Source organism: Natator depressus, chromosome 16 (assembly GCF_965152275.1).
Source record: "Natator depressus isolate rNatDep1 chromosome 16, rNatDep2.hap1, whole genome shotgun sequence".
Classification (NCBI taxonomy): Eukaryota; Metazoa; Chordata; order Testudines; family Cheloniidae; genus Natator; species Natator depressus.
This window is the reverse complement of record NC_134249.1, coordinates 13628160-13647877: the sequence shown is the minus strand read 5'-3', so window position 1 is coordinate 13647877 and position 19718 is coordinate 13628160. Positions and strand designations below refer to the sequence as shown.

At 45.3% G+C, this 19718-nt stretch overlaps 1 protein-coding gene across 6 annotated transcripts in view; it reads left to right on the top strand.

Annotated features, from left to right (window-relative positions):
- DNM1 (dynamin 1) overlaps window positions 1-18103 on the top strand; it is a 99436-nt gene extending 81333 nt beyond the window's left edge. The window contains exons 18-23 of one of the 6 annotated variants that reach the window (XM_074973715.1): window positions 1317-1328; window positions 5785-5955; window positions 6229-6470; window positions 6821-7039; window positions 10882-10918; window positions 16427-17856. In XM_074973715.1, the coding sequence (XP_074829816.1) occupies window positions 1317-1328; window positions 5785-5955; window positions 6229-6470; window positions 6821-7039; window positions 10882-10903 (666 nt within the window). In that variant the 3' untranslated portion in view covers window positions 10904-10918; window positions 16427-17856. The other 5 variants (XM_074973711.1, XM_074973710.1, XM_074973713.1 and 2 more) reach the window with 5 other exon arrangements.
- Window positions 18104-19718: the final 1615 nt, after the last annotated feature.

Here is a 19718-nt window from a genome sequence, read left to right as displayed (position 1 = left end):
ACAGGGTATAACCATCAGCAACTTTCAAGTGGGGGATAAAGGGTGGACCTCAAAGATAAGCCCTTCTGGCTTCTATCCTCCCTATGGGTTGTAAATCTAGATACATGAGATTTCTCAGTCAGATTGGGGAAGTAGCTCAGGTCTCTAGTGATAAACTCTGCTCAGGAGGGATGAGGAGCTAGGAGGAGCAAGGTGAATGTAACAATCACACCTTGCTGAAGGCATTTCCATAGTCCTTGGGACTTGTACTTCAGCACAAGGAAGAAAGGAATGGCCAATGAAACAATAATTTTAAACTGTTTAACAACCTCACTCCTAGATGACAAGAGACTTCCAAACAGAGGCATAATGTTGGCCAGTTTTGTTACTCATCAGTACCTTTTCTCTATGGCCAAGTTCGGAGCTCCATCAGCTTTGCCAGAGCTGTGTTTTCCTATCAGGATGGGGTTTTCATATATTTTGCTTGTTTGATATCTTATTCCCCTACAGTAGAAAGGTCCCTTGTCTTAAATATGTAGCATATGACCTACTGTGTTTCCTTGACATTTTCCTGCAGCCCTTTAATGACTGGTGTTGTGTTCTCTCAAGAAATTACCCTTAAAGCAGCAGTATTATTACATACCATACTGTACACTCCTGAGAGTTAAAGAGACATCCCTGAAACTTTTCAGTCTCTGACGGTGGGAAAAGTCATTATACTTGCCTATTGGAGCAGTGAAAATTACTTACCTGTCATTTTTTTCAGACAGTTGTGTTTCTGGTAGAGGTTCATCCACCTTCTCTGCTAGACTTGAAGATGATTGTTTTGTCTTAATTGCTTTTTATCCTATAACCATTTGGTGGGAAAGGAACTGAGGGCTAAGGGGACATTGGGCCATATCCAAAGCCATTGACGTTAATGGAAGGACTTCCAATGACTTCACCTATTGTTGAGGCAATGGGAAGATTTGGAATTTTTTGTGCTGCTATGGGGCTGTTGTGATCCCTGTCCAACACTTAGGCACAACTTAGGAGAGAGTAACAGGAGCAGCCATTGCAGATAAGTAACTTTCCCATGACATCCATCTTTAATGTGCCATTTTCCTTTGCAGAGGTTCCATTTTGATCATTTCAATGTAGTTAATAACCCGCTCAGCCTCTGTGGCCCAGGGTGACTTAGTCCCTTTAACCTGTGTTTTTGATTGGGTTTGGTCTTATTTCCATTCAATGCTATAGTAGATGCTTTTCCTGCCTCTCAGACCAACTAAAATCTGTTTTTTATTTTTGTCACTTTTTTGTTTTTGTTTTTGTTTTTTTGTGCTCAAACTGACTGCCAGGACAAGGACAAAGTAAGTGACACCTCTTCTGCCTGTACTGCCCCTTGGGGGCTCTTATCAGCTCGTTCTGATTTGCTTGATTTTGTTTTTCAATTTCTTTCTCCTTTTTTCCCCCCTTTGTTATCATCTCCTGGGAGGCAATCATTTGTTCTCCCTCTGTCTTTGCACCTCCTGTCAGATCATCTGCTGTTTGTTTCTGTTCTTGGCTTGGGTTTTCCTTTTCTCTTTTTATTCCCCCTCTTTGGTATTTGATTTCTGAGTCTCATCAGAACTTTATTTTTGGCATTTTATCCTCTTTTTTTGAGTCGTCATGTCTGATTTCCATGTTAACCCCATGTTTCTCAGACAGTGAAGCCTTCCATCCCTTTGGGGATACATATGATCCTTCCAGCTGAAGCTCAAACAAAAAACCCTGAGGGGAAACAGAGACAAAATAAAGGAACATTTCCCCTTTCTTGCTGAATTGTTTCCCCCAAATTGGAGACAATACTGTGCTTCACTTCATGTCCTAAACTGCTGCAAGTGTATCAAAATGGGACAGTGTGAGTGAGCGAAATTTAAAAATAAGATGAGTAACATTTTAAATAGCACATTGAAACACACACAGCAAAATCTTTCATGCTTTGAAATTAATTCCAAGTAGATGAGTCTTGGCAGGCATGCTATTGTGTTGTTGTGCATTATTGGTTACCAAATTTAATTCTAGAGATAGCTGTATGCTGTATTTCAGTTATGGGTGCAAGGATTTCTTTCTTTCTTTCTTGGATTCCAAAGTGATTTAATTTGGAGAAAGAGGTTCCTGTGTTTAAGGCACAGGACTTGGAGTTAGAAGACGTGTGGTTTTTTTTTTCTGAGCTGTTGCACTGACTCGTTATATGACCTTTAGAACATAAGAACATAAGAATGGCCATACTGGGTCAGACCAAAGGTCCATCCAGCCCAGTATCCTGTCTGCCGACAGTGGCCAATGCCAGGTGCCCCAGAGGGAGTGAACCTAACAGGTAATGATCAAGTGATCTCTCTCCTGCCATCCATCTCCACTCTCTGACAAACAGAGGCTAGGGACACCATTCCTTACCCATCCTGGCTAATAGCCATTAATGGACTTAACCTCCATGAATGTATCTAGTTCTGTTTTAAACCCTGTTTTAGTCCCAGCCTTCACAACCTCCTCAGGCAAGGAGTTCCACAGGTTGACTGTGCGCTGTGTGAAGAAGAACTTCCTTTTATTTGTTTTAAACCTGCTGCCAATTAATTTCATTTGGTGGCCCCTAGTTCTTATATTATGGGAACAAGTAAATAACTTTTCCTTATTCACTTTCTCCACACCACGCATGATTTTATATACCTCTATCATATCTCCCCTTAGTGTCCTCTTTTCCAAGCTGAAAAGTCCGAGCCTCTTTAATCTCTCCTCATATGGGACCTGTTCCAAACCCCTAATCATTTTAGTTGCCCTTCTCTGAACCTTTTCTAATGCCAGTATATCTTTTTTGAGATGGGGAGACCACATCTGTACGCAGTATTCAAGATTTAGGTGTGCCATGGATTTATATAAGGGCAATAAGATATTCTCCATCTTATTCTCTATCCCTTTCTTAATGTTTCCTAACATCCTGTTTGCTTTTTCGACTGCCGCTGCACAGTGTGTGGACGTCTTCAGAGAACTATCCACGATGACTCCAAGATCTCTTTCCTGATTAGTTGTAGCTAAATTAGCCCCCATCATATTGTATGTATAGTTAGGGTAATTTTTTCCAATGTGCATTACTTTACATTTATCCACATTAAATTTCATTTGCCATATTGTTGCCCGATCACTTAGTTTTGTGAGATCTTTTTGAAGTTCTTCACAGTCTGCTTTGGTCTTGACTATCTTGAGCAGTTTAGTATCATCTGCAAACTTTGCCACCTCACTGTTTATCCCTTTCTCCAGATCATTTATGAATAAGTTGAATAGAATTGGTCCTAGGACTGACCCTTGGGGAACACCACTAGTTACCCCTCTCCATTCTGAAAATTTACCATTTATTCCTGCCTTTTGTTCCCTGTCTTTTAACCAGTTCTCAATCCATGAAAGGATCTTCCCTCTTATCCCATGACAACTTAATTTATGTAAGAGTCTTTGGTGACCTTGTCAAAGGCTTTCTGGAAATCTAAGTACACAATGTCCACTGGCTCCCCCTTGTCCACATGTTTGTTGACCCTCCCCCCCGCCAAGAACTCTGATAGATTAGTAAGACATGATTTCCCTATACAGCAACCATGTTGACTTTTGCCCAACAATTTATGTTCTTCTATGTGTCTGACAATTTTATTCTTTACTATTGTTTCAACTAATTTGCCCGGTACAGACGTTAGACTTACTGCTCTGTAATTGCCGGGATCACCTCTAGAGCCCTTTTTAAATATTGGCGTTACATTAGCTATCTTCCAGTCATCGGGTACAGAAGCTGATTTAAAGGACAGGTTACAAACAAAATACTTTATCTCTATGGGCCTCAGTTTCCCCACCTGTATAATGGGAATGGGGCTCTCTTATTTCACAGAGAGGTTGTGAGGATTAATTAATGTTTGTTGATCCTTAGAGCTGAATTGAGCTCAGGCATGGAACATTTTAGCCCAAATGGAGAATTTTTCTGAAAGTTATAAACATGTGAAAACAGGAGGTTATAGTGAATATCCCAACAGAACTTCAACTATTGAATAATATAGAGCTCAATCCTGTAGACCCAGGTCTTGATTCTCCATTGCCCTGCACATTTTATAGTCATTTACATGATTGCAAAGTGAATGTGAAGTGGGTGCAAAATGCTACCAAATCCGAGTGGTCTCACAGGACATTCACAGTATCTACACCAGGTGCAGAGCAACAAAAACTGAACCCCCTTTGGCACATGTGAGTACTCTCACTGAAGTCAATGGAACTACTTATGTGATTAGGGACTGCTGACATCACCAAGAGTTGCAAGATTAGGTTCTAAGTTCCTAAAGCATTTTGGGAGCCTCAAACATTAAAGCCACTATAGATGTGTAAGGTATTAATGTTAAAAATATTAATACCAATTGTTATAATACATGGACTATTCACTGTATGGAATCTTGAGGGAAATGACTTGACAAGGAGAATGAAGAACTTGCATTACCCTCTTGATTAATAAATCCCATTCCAAAGACATCAATTTTTAAAACGTTTCCCACACTGGGGAGATCCTGTCCCAATCAAGGGAGGCCTGATTGTTTCTTGTGCTGCCACATGTGAGTATTCCACCTATTGTAATTCAGGGACTGGGCCAATAGGGTCTAACGCCTCAAGGCAGAGAGTTGGCATAGCACCCAGTCTGAGCAGGGTGTTCACTCACATTTCCATCAGGGGTCATTTCTTCCTCCCCGCAAGCCAGCTACCCTCTTCCTTTTCTCCTTCTTCATATCAGCTGCAAATGGTGCCCTCACATAGCAACTGCAAGACTGAGCACACTTTTCTTGAAACTATCACTGTTCCTATAACCACCGTTAGCACCCAGAAACTGCAGTGATGAGCACGTTAGGTACCTGTATGGATAGATAGACACTAAGTGGTGCTAAAGAGCTGTATAAATTGCATCTTCACTCCCCAGTCCTGCATATGAGGGCTATTTGAGAGTCAGCCTGAGCTGGCTGATAGAACAGAATCTAACACTTCTCCCAAAGGTTGCTACCCTAGTCACTGTGCATCAGTCCACTTAGGTATTCTGAGACATAATATGTAAGCATGAATGCATACAGATGTGCACACACATATGCATATACACATACACACACACACGTATGCAATTATATTATGTTTGCAGTACATTTTATATTCACCTACTCTTACATACACACTGGTGCATTTATGTTCACTCACCCTGCACAAACACTGGTATGTTGGTGTTCATTCCTCTCCACACACATTAATGCATTGGAGATCACTTTGTGCACACGTACTGGTGCATTTGTGCATACCTAGCCCTGCAGAAATGCAGGTGCATTTGAGTTCAGCAACACCTACACACAGACTGATGCATTTGTGTTCATGCCCTTGCACACATACTAGGTACACTTTTCTTCACATGCATGGTAGCTGGTGACAACAATTTAAGGAGGGCAGCATGCTACTTAAGACCAATTTGTGAGTAAACTTTCTCTGCATTACTCCAATAACCAACTGTAGTGCACTGAAGTAGGACAAAATGATACTAACATGGAACTCACATTCATGGCCCTTCCTCTAAATTGAGCTGGGGAAGGGTTACCTGGTTATGCAAGCTGAGTACTGTATTGATAATTACAGATCAGAAGAAAAGTCAAGTTGTATCCCATGTTGCTGCATGAAGTTCCCCCATGTCTCCCTCGCTGTCTCACATTTGCTTTTGGCCCCTATGGTATATTAAATAATTGATTTGTCTCTTTCCAACTGCTGCTTCTCCCTTTTTCCCTCCCTCTGTAGGCAAATGATACAGAGGAAAATGGATCTGACAGTTTCATGCACTCCATGGACCCCCAACTGGAGAGACAAGTGGAAACAATCAGGAACCTGGTGGACTCCTACATGGGAATTGTCAACAAAACCATCCGAGACCTCATGCCTAAGACCATCATGCATCTCATGATAAACAATGTACATATCGCCCTGCTAAGCCCATTGAGGACTGTGGGAGAACTAGAAAGATAAGAGGAGAAAGAGAGAAAGACATGGAGAGAAGGAAAAAAGAGGAAAGAGAGAGAAATATGGGTGGACTAGCAGGATAGAAGTGAAAGAGAGAGAAGGGGAGGAGAGAATGGGAGACAGAGTCTAAATGAGATGGGGAAAGAGAGGGGGCTTTGCAGGAAAGATTATTCAGATGGAGGCTTTGATGGCTGTGATTTCCTCTTTCTTCTGCTCTGGTTACAGACAAAGGATTTTATCCACTCGGAGTTGCTGGCAAACCTGTACTCCTGTGGAGACCAAAACACCCTCATGGAAGAGTCAGCAGAGCAGGCCCAGCGGCGTGATGAGATGCTGCGCATGTACCATGCCCTGAAAGAGGCACTCAACATCATCGGGGATATTAACACCACCACCATCAGCACCCCTATGCCCCCACCGGTGGACGACTCCTGGCTGCAGGTGCAGAACATACCATCTGGACGCAGGTACCAGAGGCTCAGGGGCAGTGCCCCACGGACCTGCCTGATGCCTCTTTAGGGGCTAGAATATGAAGGCTAATGGGTGCTGAAGATTCTGGGATATTGGAAATTAACATGAGGGTTGCTGAGGCCTTAAAAATTATATAGAAGCTTCTAGGGCCTTGTGTAGGTGAATTAGGCTGCCAGACCCTTGAAGGTTATATGGTGGTTGGAGGAGTCTTGAAGGCAAACAGAAGGACTGAAGGGATATGGAAGGTGACTGGGGGGCTGGAAGGGGGCTGAAGGCACTGCGGGGTTTGGAGGGCTACTGTATGTGCCTGTTGCTGCAGTTGAACTTCTCTTTGGTTGTTTGGTAGGTCTCCCACGTCCAGCCCTACACCACAGAGGAGAGCTCCCGCTGTTCCACCAGCCAGGCCTGGATCTCGAGGTCCAGCTCCTGGACCTCCTCCTGCTGGTGGACCCACCCTGGGTGGTGCTCCTCCTGTGCCCTCCAGGCCAGGTGCCTCCCCTGATCCTTTTGGGCCCCCACCTCAAGTTCCGTCTCGGCCAAACCGTGCTCCTCCTGGTGTCCCCAGGTAAGTCCTGAGACACTCGTGCAGAGGGGAGAGATCAGGGTTTCAGCTGGCAGCTTTGGTAATTCCTCCTTCCTCTCAGCTTACAGAGCAGTCATGGACCATTTGGGATGGGTGAAGCCTTTCTCTGTGTGTTTGAATCAATTCTGCAATTGGGAACATTTGTTCCTTTATTTGTCTTACTAGTGCTGAAATTTTGTTTTATCAGGGGAGACAGTGAGGAGGCAGATGTCTGAAACAGGGGGACATCCTTTTCCCCGCAAAAAAAGTGCATTTAGGGCCTGGGAGTGACCTTGGGTCAGAGAACATTGATCGTGATAATCCCAAACAAAGCAGCAATGCTGGTACCTGTGCGCACAAGTGGGAAACAAAAGTGCTGGGAGTGAGATGGGACAGGGGGTGGGCGGGGGAATGTGTTTCATGGCAATAAGAACCATGTTAGGGAGCCCCAGCGTGTGAGCTCTTTCTACTCCCCTGATACAGGCGGTTTCAAGGAGAGGAAGAGGGGGACTTCAACCAAGATATGTGGATGCTTTTCATACCCAGCATGGCTGCTGCTTCTGGTACCAGTGGCCAGCTGAGTAGGAGTATAGTATGAGAACAAGTGGTTGGGAGGTGGGTTTCCCTTGTGAGCATGCTTATCACCCCCACAATTAACTCCAAGTGCCAAGCGCACTTTCCAAGCTAGAGAGCCCACAACTTCACATTCCCAAAAGGAAGCTCTGTAGGACTGGGTCCTCCCCCAGGTATAGTCACTCTGTGAATACTTCTGACACTCTGGAATGAGCCACGAGTGCATTGGTAAGGAAACTTTAGGAAGAAGATGGGCTGGAACCAAGGTCATTTCAGTGTTGGATCCTTGATCTCAGCTGAAGGAATGGAAAGAAATGGAATGGTAAAATGAATAATAACCAGGAACTTCCCATCTGTGGGTGTAAGGAAGTCCCTCTCCTGTGATAAAGCCCCATTTCCAATGGGTGCTGATCGTGCATGTCAGAGGCTGCCTGGGCATCTTCTGTTGCAACACCTTGTTTCTGATGGGTGTTCATAGTGTATGTCAAAGCTTCCCAGCCCCCTCTCCTGTGATAACACCTTGTCTCTGATGGGTGGTGATGGTATATGTTAGTGGCTGCCTGGTCCTTCTCCTGTGATAATGCCTTGACTCTCTGGGTGCTGCTTGTTCAGAGAGAGAGAGAGAGTTCTTTGCAAGGTTCTGTATCCAGCCCAGGACAGGAACAGGAATGGATGAGTCCGAAGAGGATGCAGATCAGTTTTTATTGATTCTTTAGTGTGAAAATGGTGTTACCTTCTCAATGTCTCTGCCCTGGCCCTTCCTCTGCCCCTTGATGCTGCTCCCACAGGGACCCAGCTACATGCGCCTTGCTGCCCCCTCCTAGGGGCTTGCAGTACCATTGGTCGTGCCTGTGGATATCTGCATGCTTCACTTGTGTAGTTTTGGCTCTTGCTTCTTGTGCTGCTCCCTCCCCACAGGACACTCCTTTTCTATTCATTTTTTGGTGTGTTTCCTACATTTCTCTCTCTTTCTCCATCTCCCTTTCACACCTTGTGCTTCATTTCCTCACTCATGAAAAATATTCTATATACCCTGGCTATCCTGGTAGGAGCCCCCAAACAGCCTGAAATGAGCTGAGCTTCTGCCTCTAAGGAGATTCTTTACCCTTCTGCACCAGCCAACTTTGCTACCCCTACCCCATTTGTAAAAGGCTTTTATGGATGATTCCCGCTACGTGGAGCGGAGAGGTTCTGAACAAAACAACAACATTGGACTAGAGGAAGGAGACTTGAAATGTCTAACTAAACAGGTCACTCTCCCTTTCCCTAGGGGGGGGAATGGTTCAGTGCTGACTCATTGCCATGGTTTGGATGGGAATGGGATGGTTCCAAAGCATGTAGTGAAGCAATGCTCACTCACGCTCTCACTCTCAATCTCTCTCCCCCACTCCTCCATACTTCCAGCTGTTCATAGACTCCTCCCATGGCCTTATACGCTGTTTGCCATTTGGGTTTCTCCATTCACCAGGGAACTCAGTCGGCAACCTTTTTCCCTCTTCTGTATATAGAATAAGAAAGTTCCCCGCTGGCACCTGGGCTTGGGGTCTTTCTGCCATGGGTAAACGGATACCATCTCCATTGTTGCTTTTCTTTTAATACCCATCTTTCCCTCACTGGATGGATTACATTGGATGCCATATGAGTATGAAGTGGAACTTGTTATCTTTACAACATGAGTGGGCCTTGTGGGAGTTGGTACAGTGAGAAAATGGGATCTGACATGTATGTTTGGGTGTATTTGTACATGTGTATATGTGCTTGCATGGATGTGTGTGCATATGTCTTCTCTATGTTGGAGTGTTCTATGCCCCATACACCCACAGACATATACAGATACTCACTCATACATATGCTGTCACACACAAATACCTCACAGACCATTTTCTTGAACAGGCAGTCTTCAAAGAAGCAGGATCCTTTCCCTTCGATTATATCCCTGGGCAGGTAGCTTCAGCAGCTGGTTCTTCAGTCTCCTGCATAGGTCCATACTCACCAGCTACATGTACCCTTGGGAACTATTTTTCTGAGTACTGTACATTAGAAAAAACTCATAAGCCTCTGCCCATGCAATGAAGGCCATGTGCTCTGAGCATCTATGGTCTGTGCACAAAATTCTCATTTGTGGAAAATGGGTCTTGTCAAACAAACATGATTTCATTTTTTGTTGAGATAAGTTTGGTTGATAAAGATAACTTGCATAGATGTAGTATACTTAGATATTTGTAAGACATTTGGCTTATGCAGCATGATATTTTGATTATAAAACTAGCACTGTACGATATCAATAAAGCACATGCTAGATGGATTAAGAACTGGCTAATGGACAGATTTCAAAAAGTTGTTGTCAAGGAGAATGATTGTCAAATAGAGGTGCCTTTCTAGAAGATGTGCATTAGTCAAACAGAAGTTATTGGGATCAATACAGAGGTAACTGGATAAAATTCTATGTCCTGAGTTATATAGGAGGTCAGACTAGATGATCTAATGGTCTCTTCTGGCTTTAAAATCTATTAAGCTATGTCCTTGTTTCCACCTCTCGTGGCTGGTACTCAAGACCCAGAACTCCACTTTAGCCCTTCCTGATTTCCACTTCTCATGGCCTTTGTTTCTTTTGATTAAATGTGTTAAACTAGTTAGTGTTGCAAGATCACTAGAAAGTCTGGCTCTCCAGGGAAATATGGCATGACATCCAGCCAGCCCAATCCTGAGACCTGTGCCTGCTGGCATGTTCGTTTAAGCACATGTGAGTGTACTTTAATGCACATGGACACTTGTGTCAGTATGTGAGCATGTGCCGACGTGCCTTGAGTCTGAGTGTGGATCCAGCTTTATATGTATAAGAGCCTATTTGTATGCCCATGTGAATATGCTAGTGAGTGTCTGAATGCAGCTGTGTGTGTGTGCATACATCACAATGTACTTTTGGGTTTGTATGTCTCTTTGTGTGCACATATGAGGGTCATATGCTCCTATATAGATGTGTGCACATCTGTATGTACATGTGTAGAAATGTGTGTATATCTATGCATGCACTCTTGTTTAGGTATGTATGTTTAATTCTGTTGGCATGTATGCATCTGTATGGACAGGTGTGTCCGTAAGCGTGTGATGTGCATTTTCCTCTGTAGGTGTGGCTGTGAATGTGTAGGGTGTGCTCCTGTAAACAGACTGTCTGTTTAGTCTCTGTATGTGTGTTTCACCTTCCTGACTGTCTGTGTGGCCTCTGCTTTGAACTGTCTGAACTGCCATGTTGATTTCGTGTTGTCTTTCAGAATCACTATCAGTGACCCCTGAGGACTGGCAGCCACGGTATGTTCTGCACTCTCTCCCTGCGATGCATGAGTCAGTGTGTCTCCTCTCCTCCATTCCCATCATTCTGCTGCTCCCCTCTCCTACCTGATACTTTACTTGTACCAGATCCCCTTGTCCAAACAACCATTTCTCTGCCAGGGTCCCATGAAGGGAGGAGTCTTAACAGAACGCTGGACAATCGGACAGGAGCAGCTTGGAGCTGCAGGAGGAGGGAAGGCTGGGAGAAGCCTCAGGAACTGTTAAAAAAAAAAAAAAAAAGAGAATTATCAGAGAAGAAAACCTCACCCTTGAGTGTATGGGTTCAGAGTGAGGGGAGAGAGAGAGGAGGGAGCATGGGAGATGGGGTGGGAGCCATGTCTCTCAACCTGTTTAATCCTGCACTGACAGGGAGATAGACTGAATGAACTCTAGGTCTTTTCCATTTCTCTGTCTGCTCTAATGGCCTCTCCTGAGACCATGATGGGGAGCTGTGGATTGAGACTCTTGTTTTACATTCAGCATGTCTGCACAAAGTAGTCCCTGCATCGCCATATAGTGCCCATGGAAGGGAGGGCAAGGTTCTGGGGCATTACCATCAGTGACTTCTGTCCTCTCAAATATGCAGTAACCCTGCCCTTAAATGCTGCCCCATTCATCCCTGTTTCATCTGATCTCAGTTAGAGATAAACTTCCTTTTTCCTCTTGATCCCCTAGCCTAGATGTTCTCCTGTTTTGCCATCTAAATTTCCCCTCTCTCTTCCCATTTTCCTTCCCATGCGGAAGGGGGTGTATGCCACAATCCATGTCCCACCTTCACCACTGTGCTCCAGGGCCTCTGTCTGTCTTTCTTTCTCTCTTTTGCTCTCTCCCTGCACTTTGCAGCAGCGTGTTTGCTGAACACCAGACTAGCAAGATGGCCCAGTAGCAGGTATATAGTGTACTGTGCTGGCCTTACACTCAGGGGCTGAACTTTCCATCTGAGTAAATACTAACGGGGGAGGATGTACCTTGAAGAAGGATGTGGACCTGAATTGAATCTACCTGTCCTTCCTGAGATTCACTGGCCCTTACTGATGGGACAGAGGGAGAGAGGGTAGAGTGGAGCAGCTTTGGGACACTATGGGGTGAGATAGATATGTGTGGTGAGGCCCATTTTTGTCCTTATGTGCATTATTTTTCTACATGATGGGCCTGATTCTGAGAGGTGTTGAGCAACTGCAGCTCCTATTGAATTCATTGGGCCTGATCATGCAAGGCACAGAGCACCTGCCTTGAGGTGCTGAGCACTTTCAGCTACCACTGAAGTCAAAGGGAATTGCAGGTGCTCACTGCCTTTCCGGGTCAAGCCCTCAGAGTTCACGATCAGCTCGTGTCTCATAGTGAATGGTGACTGTGTTACTGCTGCATGTAGCTGGGCAGAGGGCTGAAACACGCTGCAGCACAGAGAACCAACACAGTGACTGTTCAGGGGTAAATGTTTTGCTTCAAGAGCTTCATCTCTTATCCTCAGCCCTCCTCACTGATGACTCAGCACAGGTGCCAGAGCAGCTAACAGCTTCCCCCAGTCACTGCCTGTTCCAGACATCTTTGGAAGCCCTAATAGAAATGTTCATCCTGCAGTTGGTCTCGGATAGGAGGGTTGAGTGTTGTCTGTGCTTTGTTCTGGGACTCGCTGTTACGAGGCTTTCTCTGCCCTTGGTCTGGTTTATAAAGAGCACCAAGGAAATCAGAGCTAATGTAGGATGGTGGTGTTGGGGGGTAACCCTCTTGATCCTGACTATAGATAGCAACTTTTTGCAGCTCAGGAGAATAAATCCAAGTGTTTCATCTCTCAGCCTGATTTTTGTGATGTCCTCTCATGTCCTAGAAATGATAAGGGTCTTGGCTTGAATAGGGTTTGAAAGGCAAAGTGCAAAGCAAACAAAATAATTGTTTGATTTATGCCCCCTCTTGCTCATTTTAGGGCTAAATTCTGCTCCCATTGTAGTCAGTGGAAATTTTGTCAGTGGATACCAAGGGAGCAGAATTTAGTGGTGTATAATGACATGCTCATGAAGGTCTCTGCTGTTCCTAACCCTCAGCCTCCAGCACCTGACTTCTCTCTTGTCCCTGAAGACATTGGCAATGGGCAGAGGCCCTTGTTGGGAGGCAGTTTTCAGCCTCTGAAGATGTCAGCATCCAGATCCTTTAAATGTCTCACCAAAGTTCTCTAGAAAAGAGGAGCGAAGTCAAGATCTGCAAAAAAGTAAAACAAAACAAGCAGAGAGCAAGAGCCCAACCCTCCATGAGGCCATCTTTGTATATCGTACACAATCAGCAAAGAACACAAGCATATTTATTATTTGTGCTTTGCCACTCACCTTTCAATTCTGTGTACTCTATTAGGGTGGTATGGCCCATCTGTGCCAGAGTGTCTTGCATCATTTGCTCTCCAATTATTTAGTCCCTCTTTTCTGCCTATTTCTGGTAAGAACAGCAAGAGAATCTAAGCGTATGAAATGCAAATTGACCTCTGAGCTTTTGAAAAGATGCTTTTTAGCATACAGGTGGCACAGTGCAATAGCACCTAGCTAAGGATTTGCTCCGGATCCCGTTCAAGTCAATGGGAGTCTTTCCATTGACTTCAGTGGCCTCTGAGTAAGGCCCTACGTAAGCAACTATAGCAAATAACACACAGGTCTTCAGTGCATCAAGAAGGCCAGTACCCAGGGGTGAAAGTAAGTCGAGTGACTTACTGGTATGCTGGGGCCCGCTCTGGCCCCTGGAAGGGGCGGGGCCTAGGGTGGAAGGGGCGGGGCTGAGGGGGTCAGCGCCAACCCCAGCCCACCCTGTAAGGTAAGTGCCCCCCCGCTTTCTCTTTCTCCTCCTCCTCCCCCCACCAGGGTAGCAGCAGCAGCCCGGGGCTCCAGGGGCTATTTAAAGGGCCCAGGGCTCCCCTGCTTCTACTGCCCCGGTCCTTTAAATAGCCCCCAGAGCCCTGGGGTAGCGGGGGCTCCGGCAGCTATTTAAAGGACCAGGGCAGCAGAGGCAGCTGGAGCCCCGGCCCTTTAAATAGCCCCTGGAGCCCCCGCTACCCCAGGGCTCTGGTGGCTATTTAAAGGGCCTGTGGCTCCCCTGCTTCTACCGCGCTGGTCCTTTAAATAGCACCCGGAGTAGCGGCGGTGGGGCTCTGGCGGCTATTTAAAGGGCTGGGGCGGTAGAAGCAGGGAAGCCCCTGGCCCTTTAACTAGCCACCGGAGCCCTGCAGCCGCTACCCCAGGGCTCCAGCAGCGGGGCTCTGGAGGCAATTTAAAGGGCCTGGGGTTCCAGCCACTGCTGGGAGCCCTAGGCCCTTTAAATTGCCCCCTGGGGAAGCCGGGCTGCCCCAGTACGGTGCACCGGCTCTTGCCAGTACGCTGTACCGGGGCGTACCGGCTTACTTTCACCTCTGCCAGTACCCCATTCCATCACCTCCCCAAGGGATGGCCCTTCTGTGACTCAGTTTCCTCCTCTGTATACAGGTATCAGTTTAACTGCCTTGCAGTGGTATTGAATTATTCTCAGGTTAACTCAGTCCCATCATTTATATTGCTTTACTTGAAGAGCAACTTGTGCATGACAGCCTGGGAAGTCGTGGCTTCTCTTGCATTATAGATGGATTTGCAGAGTCAAAGAAAAACCACAATGTTCAGCGGTTTCTTTAAAAAAGCTTCAAGTGGTACAGTAAGCCTGATCTACACCTAAAAATTAGATCAACCTACATTGCCCAGGGCAGTGAAAAATGTCAAGCCCTGAGAGATGGTTAGGTCAACCTAACCCCCACTGTAGACAAAGCTATGTTGACGGAAGAATTCTTCTTAGCTGCCACCTCTTAGTGGGGTGGATTATTTACATGGATAGAAAACCCCCTTCCATTGATGTAGGAAGCCTCTACCTTATAGCAGCACAGCTGCAGTGCCTTAGGAATGCTGCTGCGCAGCCCCTGTAGTGTAGTTGTGGCCGAACATTGCCCCAGGCAGGAAACAAAGGGTCAAATTTAGCCCTGCTGTAGGTGGTTGTAATGCCCTTGGCTTCACTGGCGATGTGTCTCTTTACACCAGGGCTGAATTTGGCCTTCTGTCTGTTAATTAGGAATGAAAGTTTCTGGTTCTACTTACTGCTTGTTTAAACTGTAGAAATTCACACCTATATAACTACATCAATGTAGCCGAATATACACTTACTGCAGTCTGCTCCTGTGCAAAACAGGGCTTGTAACAATTTAGAGCGTCCAAAAAAACTCCGTTCAGAGAGGGCCTTAGTTTCAGTAGCCAGTTTCTGCTTCTTAAACAGATCACAGGGAATCCAGATTCACATCAATGTAACACTATCAGGGTGCAAATTCAACAAAATTTCCTTGTGTGTGTTACCAATACAAACACTGACTATTAAAACATACAGAATATCATCATTCTCATTTATTTTCAACCACATCCCATTCGTTTGCTCTTTGCATTTCATTCATCTTGGACAATGAAACTAGTCTTGCTATGTGCGGATCAGTTTCATTTTCCAGATCTCATGCACTAAAAGGATGCTGTTGGGTTTGGGTTGCAGACATTGCAGGGGGCAGTGTTTTAAATGAAAATATACAAATGGTTTTCATTCAGAGAGAAAAGGCTATCCATTTCTAACCACATTTAGACTATGCGCAATTTTCCTTCTTTCCTTGAAGCCTATATTTTCAAGCTGATGTTGTCCTCTTCATTTAGCCAGATGAGAGAAAGTGACTGTGGCCCCTACAGCAAGCCAGTCCTGTAATGCTGAAGTTTGTGCCCTTCTACGTAGACCAAATTGCTGCCCATTCAACTTATTAAAACACTTGCAGCATAGAAATGCTGGAACAATATTAAGGAAATCAGGTCACAAATAGCAAGGTCCAAATACCCTTCATTAAAGTCAATGGGAGTCATGTTTGTTGGGTCTCATGACTATATGAACAAAAGGATCAAATTTAGTTTGGTAGCTAATCTCAAAGATGCTCTTAGCTGTTGATAACTGAATTCTACAGGCTGTCACCTGCCTTGGTGCAGGGGAAGGGTGCTTCTCCAAACCAGCCAGCAGCCTCTGTGACAGCGCCTCCCAGAGGGCACTGTCCACACTGTGTGATTGATGTTCACTTGCTTGGTATCGTAGCTTCACTGTTCTCGTGTCCATGCTTCTCGACTCTCATTCAGGTGCCAGTGCAGTCGCTGGCAATTAGCCTTTGTGCTTTGAGATTCCCAGCTGGAAGGCGATAATAGCTGTGCAGTTAATTCTTCCTCATTATTATTAGGGATCCACAGTGACCAGAGGAGCCAATGTTTAGCTGATTTTAAAATTGCAAGATTTCTCCATGGACTCCTGCTGATGCTGTGGGTAACCCTTTTCCCCAAACTGAGGTTCCCTTTCTTTGGTGCCTCCCACTGGCTCCAATGAGGTGGAGAAGCATGTGTGATTGTGACTGTGACTGCCATGCTAACCACGGTGTGTGTTCTCTTCTCGTTTTTGTTTTCTGCTTTTTCACAGCAGGAAGGGCCCTGCCTCACCTACTCGACCCACCATAATTCGGCCAGCTGAACCGTCCCTCTTAGATTTATAACCCAAGGCCTGTAGACAGCTGGCGACGAGTGCCGTATCCGCGGCTTCCCCGCCCCACACCACCTTCCACAGGCACATTCACTACTCTCATCCATCCCACCCCTTCACCTTCCACTGCCCTCTCCTGGTGTGTTGTAAAACGCAAGCTAGTGATTGAGCTCTTCTTCGTCTTCTCTTGTGCGTCCTGTATTGCTTTGTGAGCATAGAGTAGTCCTCATTCAATGACATGGGACCTGGAAGGACACAGGCTCCTTGCAGTGATCAGTTGCGGGGGCATCTGTAAGCCCAAATGGCAGCTGCCCAGCCAAGTGCTCCACCTGGTTGGTCTAGCCTGAACAATGTGTCCTGCCTGCATTGGCTAGCTGTAGAGTCTCAGCACTTCGAACTAATCTGTAGCTCTGTAGCTATTTTCTTATGTTGTATTTAAGAAGACAAAGTGCAACTCAGAATAATAATAAGTGATGCTGTAAAATGTGTGACATTATTGGTAACAAAGGTGAAATGTCCAGTCTATGGGTTTGAATTAAGGTGCAAAAATTCATATATTGTTGGGAACAGTGCAATCAACCTCGCTTCAAAGCGAGGCAGGGAGATCAAGACGGGGAGGAACTTTATTAAAAGGTGTAATTCTTCTAGAACGAAGTCTGAGATAGCACATACACACACCTCAGAGTGCACGGAGCAGATGGATCTACCTGCCCTCAGCTCTCCATAGTAGCTGAGGAAATACTGCTGATGGAGAGCCGCTGGCCTTTGCTAGCAGCTGTGTCACATCACTGCCTGCAGTTGACTTCCCCGAAACTGAGGGGAATAGATATGATACTCCCTCCTTTGCAAACGGACAAGCAAAAGTTTTCAGGGAGTTCACTAAGTAATGTTTTATTGCAAATATCTCTGCTTCAAATAAGCACATTTCTTGTACAGTGTTGTTTTGGATAGCATGGTGATTATGGTAACCTTTTCTTCTTGCATGCGGATGGTACGTGTTTGAGGAAACTTGTAACCACTGCAGACCACGACTCATCTCCTTAACAATTTGGGTCTTTTTGTTTTAATGTTGTATGTGTAAAAAAGAAAGAAAGAAAAGTGTTAAAAAGTGTATTTATCTTGTGCATCTCAGATGATGTGGCTCTGCTGAAGCCAAAAGGAGCATTCACCCTGCAGGCTTTGACCCAGCCCTGATTCAGATTTAAGTTCTCTTATTCCAATATTGTTGGTTTTGATTTCTGTTGTGGATCCACTTTGCCTGAGGTTCTGATGCCAGTTCCTTTCTGTGTTTTAATTATTGTTTTAATGCTTTTTTCCCCCTCCCCCTTTCTCTTCCTTTTTCTTCTTTTTCTTTTGTGTCTTCCTTTAAATTCCAGCAGGCCAGGCAAGGCCAGTCCCTCCCGCCCAGAGAGTCCAAAACCACCATTTGAAATGTAGCCTTGCTCCCTCTGAGAATCTTTGCCTGCCTCTTAGCTGTTCTGTCCTGGAATGGTCTGACTCTCATCTCACACATGGCTTATTCTGTTGTAATTTGTGACATACACATATCAGATGTGACTCTAGTGAAACTGTTTTTTTCCTCCCAGTTACTTAAAGGAATTAAAACAAGTATATTGTAGTAATGAGAAACATATCCTATTATATAAATATCTATAAATATATATATATATATAAGATCAAAATATATATATGTCAGGTGTTTTAAGCCATTTGTGCTTCTATGTGGATTTTAGCAATTACTTACGTAGGAATATATATATTCCACACCCACAAACCCAACAAATTAACTGAATCCTGACATTTTGAGCTGATTGTTAAATTCTCTGCTGTGTACAGTTGCGCTATTGTATTGGCCCAGACTTGTGGGTGAACCATCTCAGTGCTGGTAGTAGCTGTGATGCAGTTTGTGATCTACCTGTCACTCTTGTTTATTGGTTGAAATAAACTATCATTTCTGTATAATGAAGGACTCCACAAGTAGAATAAAACTCTCTTTCTTTCTCTCTGGGTGTGAACAGGCTTTATGTTTAATTATAATGTAACCTTTCATCCCAAAGAGCTTTACAGGCGCGCGCGTGCACACACACACACACACACACACACACCCACCCACCCACGCCCACACGGAGGAGGAGTGGCACCAAGCAACACAGAGTTAGACAGAAAGGAAATGTTGGTCAGGGACACTGAAGCAAATCCTCTTCACAAGAAAATAAAGCACCAGGCATTCATTTAATGCCCAGAAATGGAGAGTGTATGTTTTTAAGAACACCACACACTAAACTACCTGTTCTTAAAGTGGCCTATGCCTATTCCCACTTGTAAAATATAGTGGCCTGGCATTGAGCTGCAGAATTTTTCTAGTGAGCAGCATCTGTTGGGGCCAGTTGTCTCTTCCTCCCATGGAGGATTCTGAGGGCATAAAAGAGGGTGTCCCCCTAACTGCCTTTCAGTTCCTTTTTAACCACTGAAGGTGCAGTGTTCTTGATGCTTTCCTCATTTTTTTTCCTTTTGATGCTGCCCTTTGGGGAGCTTTTTTACAAGGTTAGATTAGCAGATTGGACTGTTTCTTCAGTTTGAAGAATAAAGAATAAATAGGACCATCAGGCACAGATATCCTGGATGACTTGCAGGAGCCTAACACACCCCTATTGCTGCAGGAGGCTTCTTAGGCCCAGTCAGCTATGTCTGGCACTGTGTAAGGCCAGCATGGACTGCAGACATCAATTAGCCCTTAAGTGGCAATGCGCCCCTCTTAAGTGACATCCATCTCCTCGGCTTGGTCTGGGTAAGCCCAGTATTGAGTCCTGGTGGCTGGTGCGAGCCAGCACCTGATGCCAGGTAGTGCTGAGGTCCCCAGACTCCTCTGTGTCAATCTAATTTGGTACCAAGATTCTGGCACTGTCAACGTGGTCCCTGTGTCTCTTTGGGTCAGCACTGAGGTCCCAGCACTGATGATGTAGTGCCAAGGCCCCAGGATCTCTTCAGGCTGACCTCTTTGGTACTGAAGTCCCAGCACCACAGATGTGGCGCTGACGTCCCCAGATCCTTCAGGATCGACAGATTCAGCATCAAGGTCCTGGTCTGCTTGATATTGTGTCAAAATCCCCGGATCCCTCCACATCAACCTCTTCCCCACTAAGGTTTCTGGGTCCCCAGAGTCAGCCTGTTCAGCACTTTGGCCCTGGCCCCATCAATGCCCAGCTGAGGCCCTCAGGTTAGCTGAATTTTG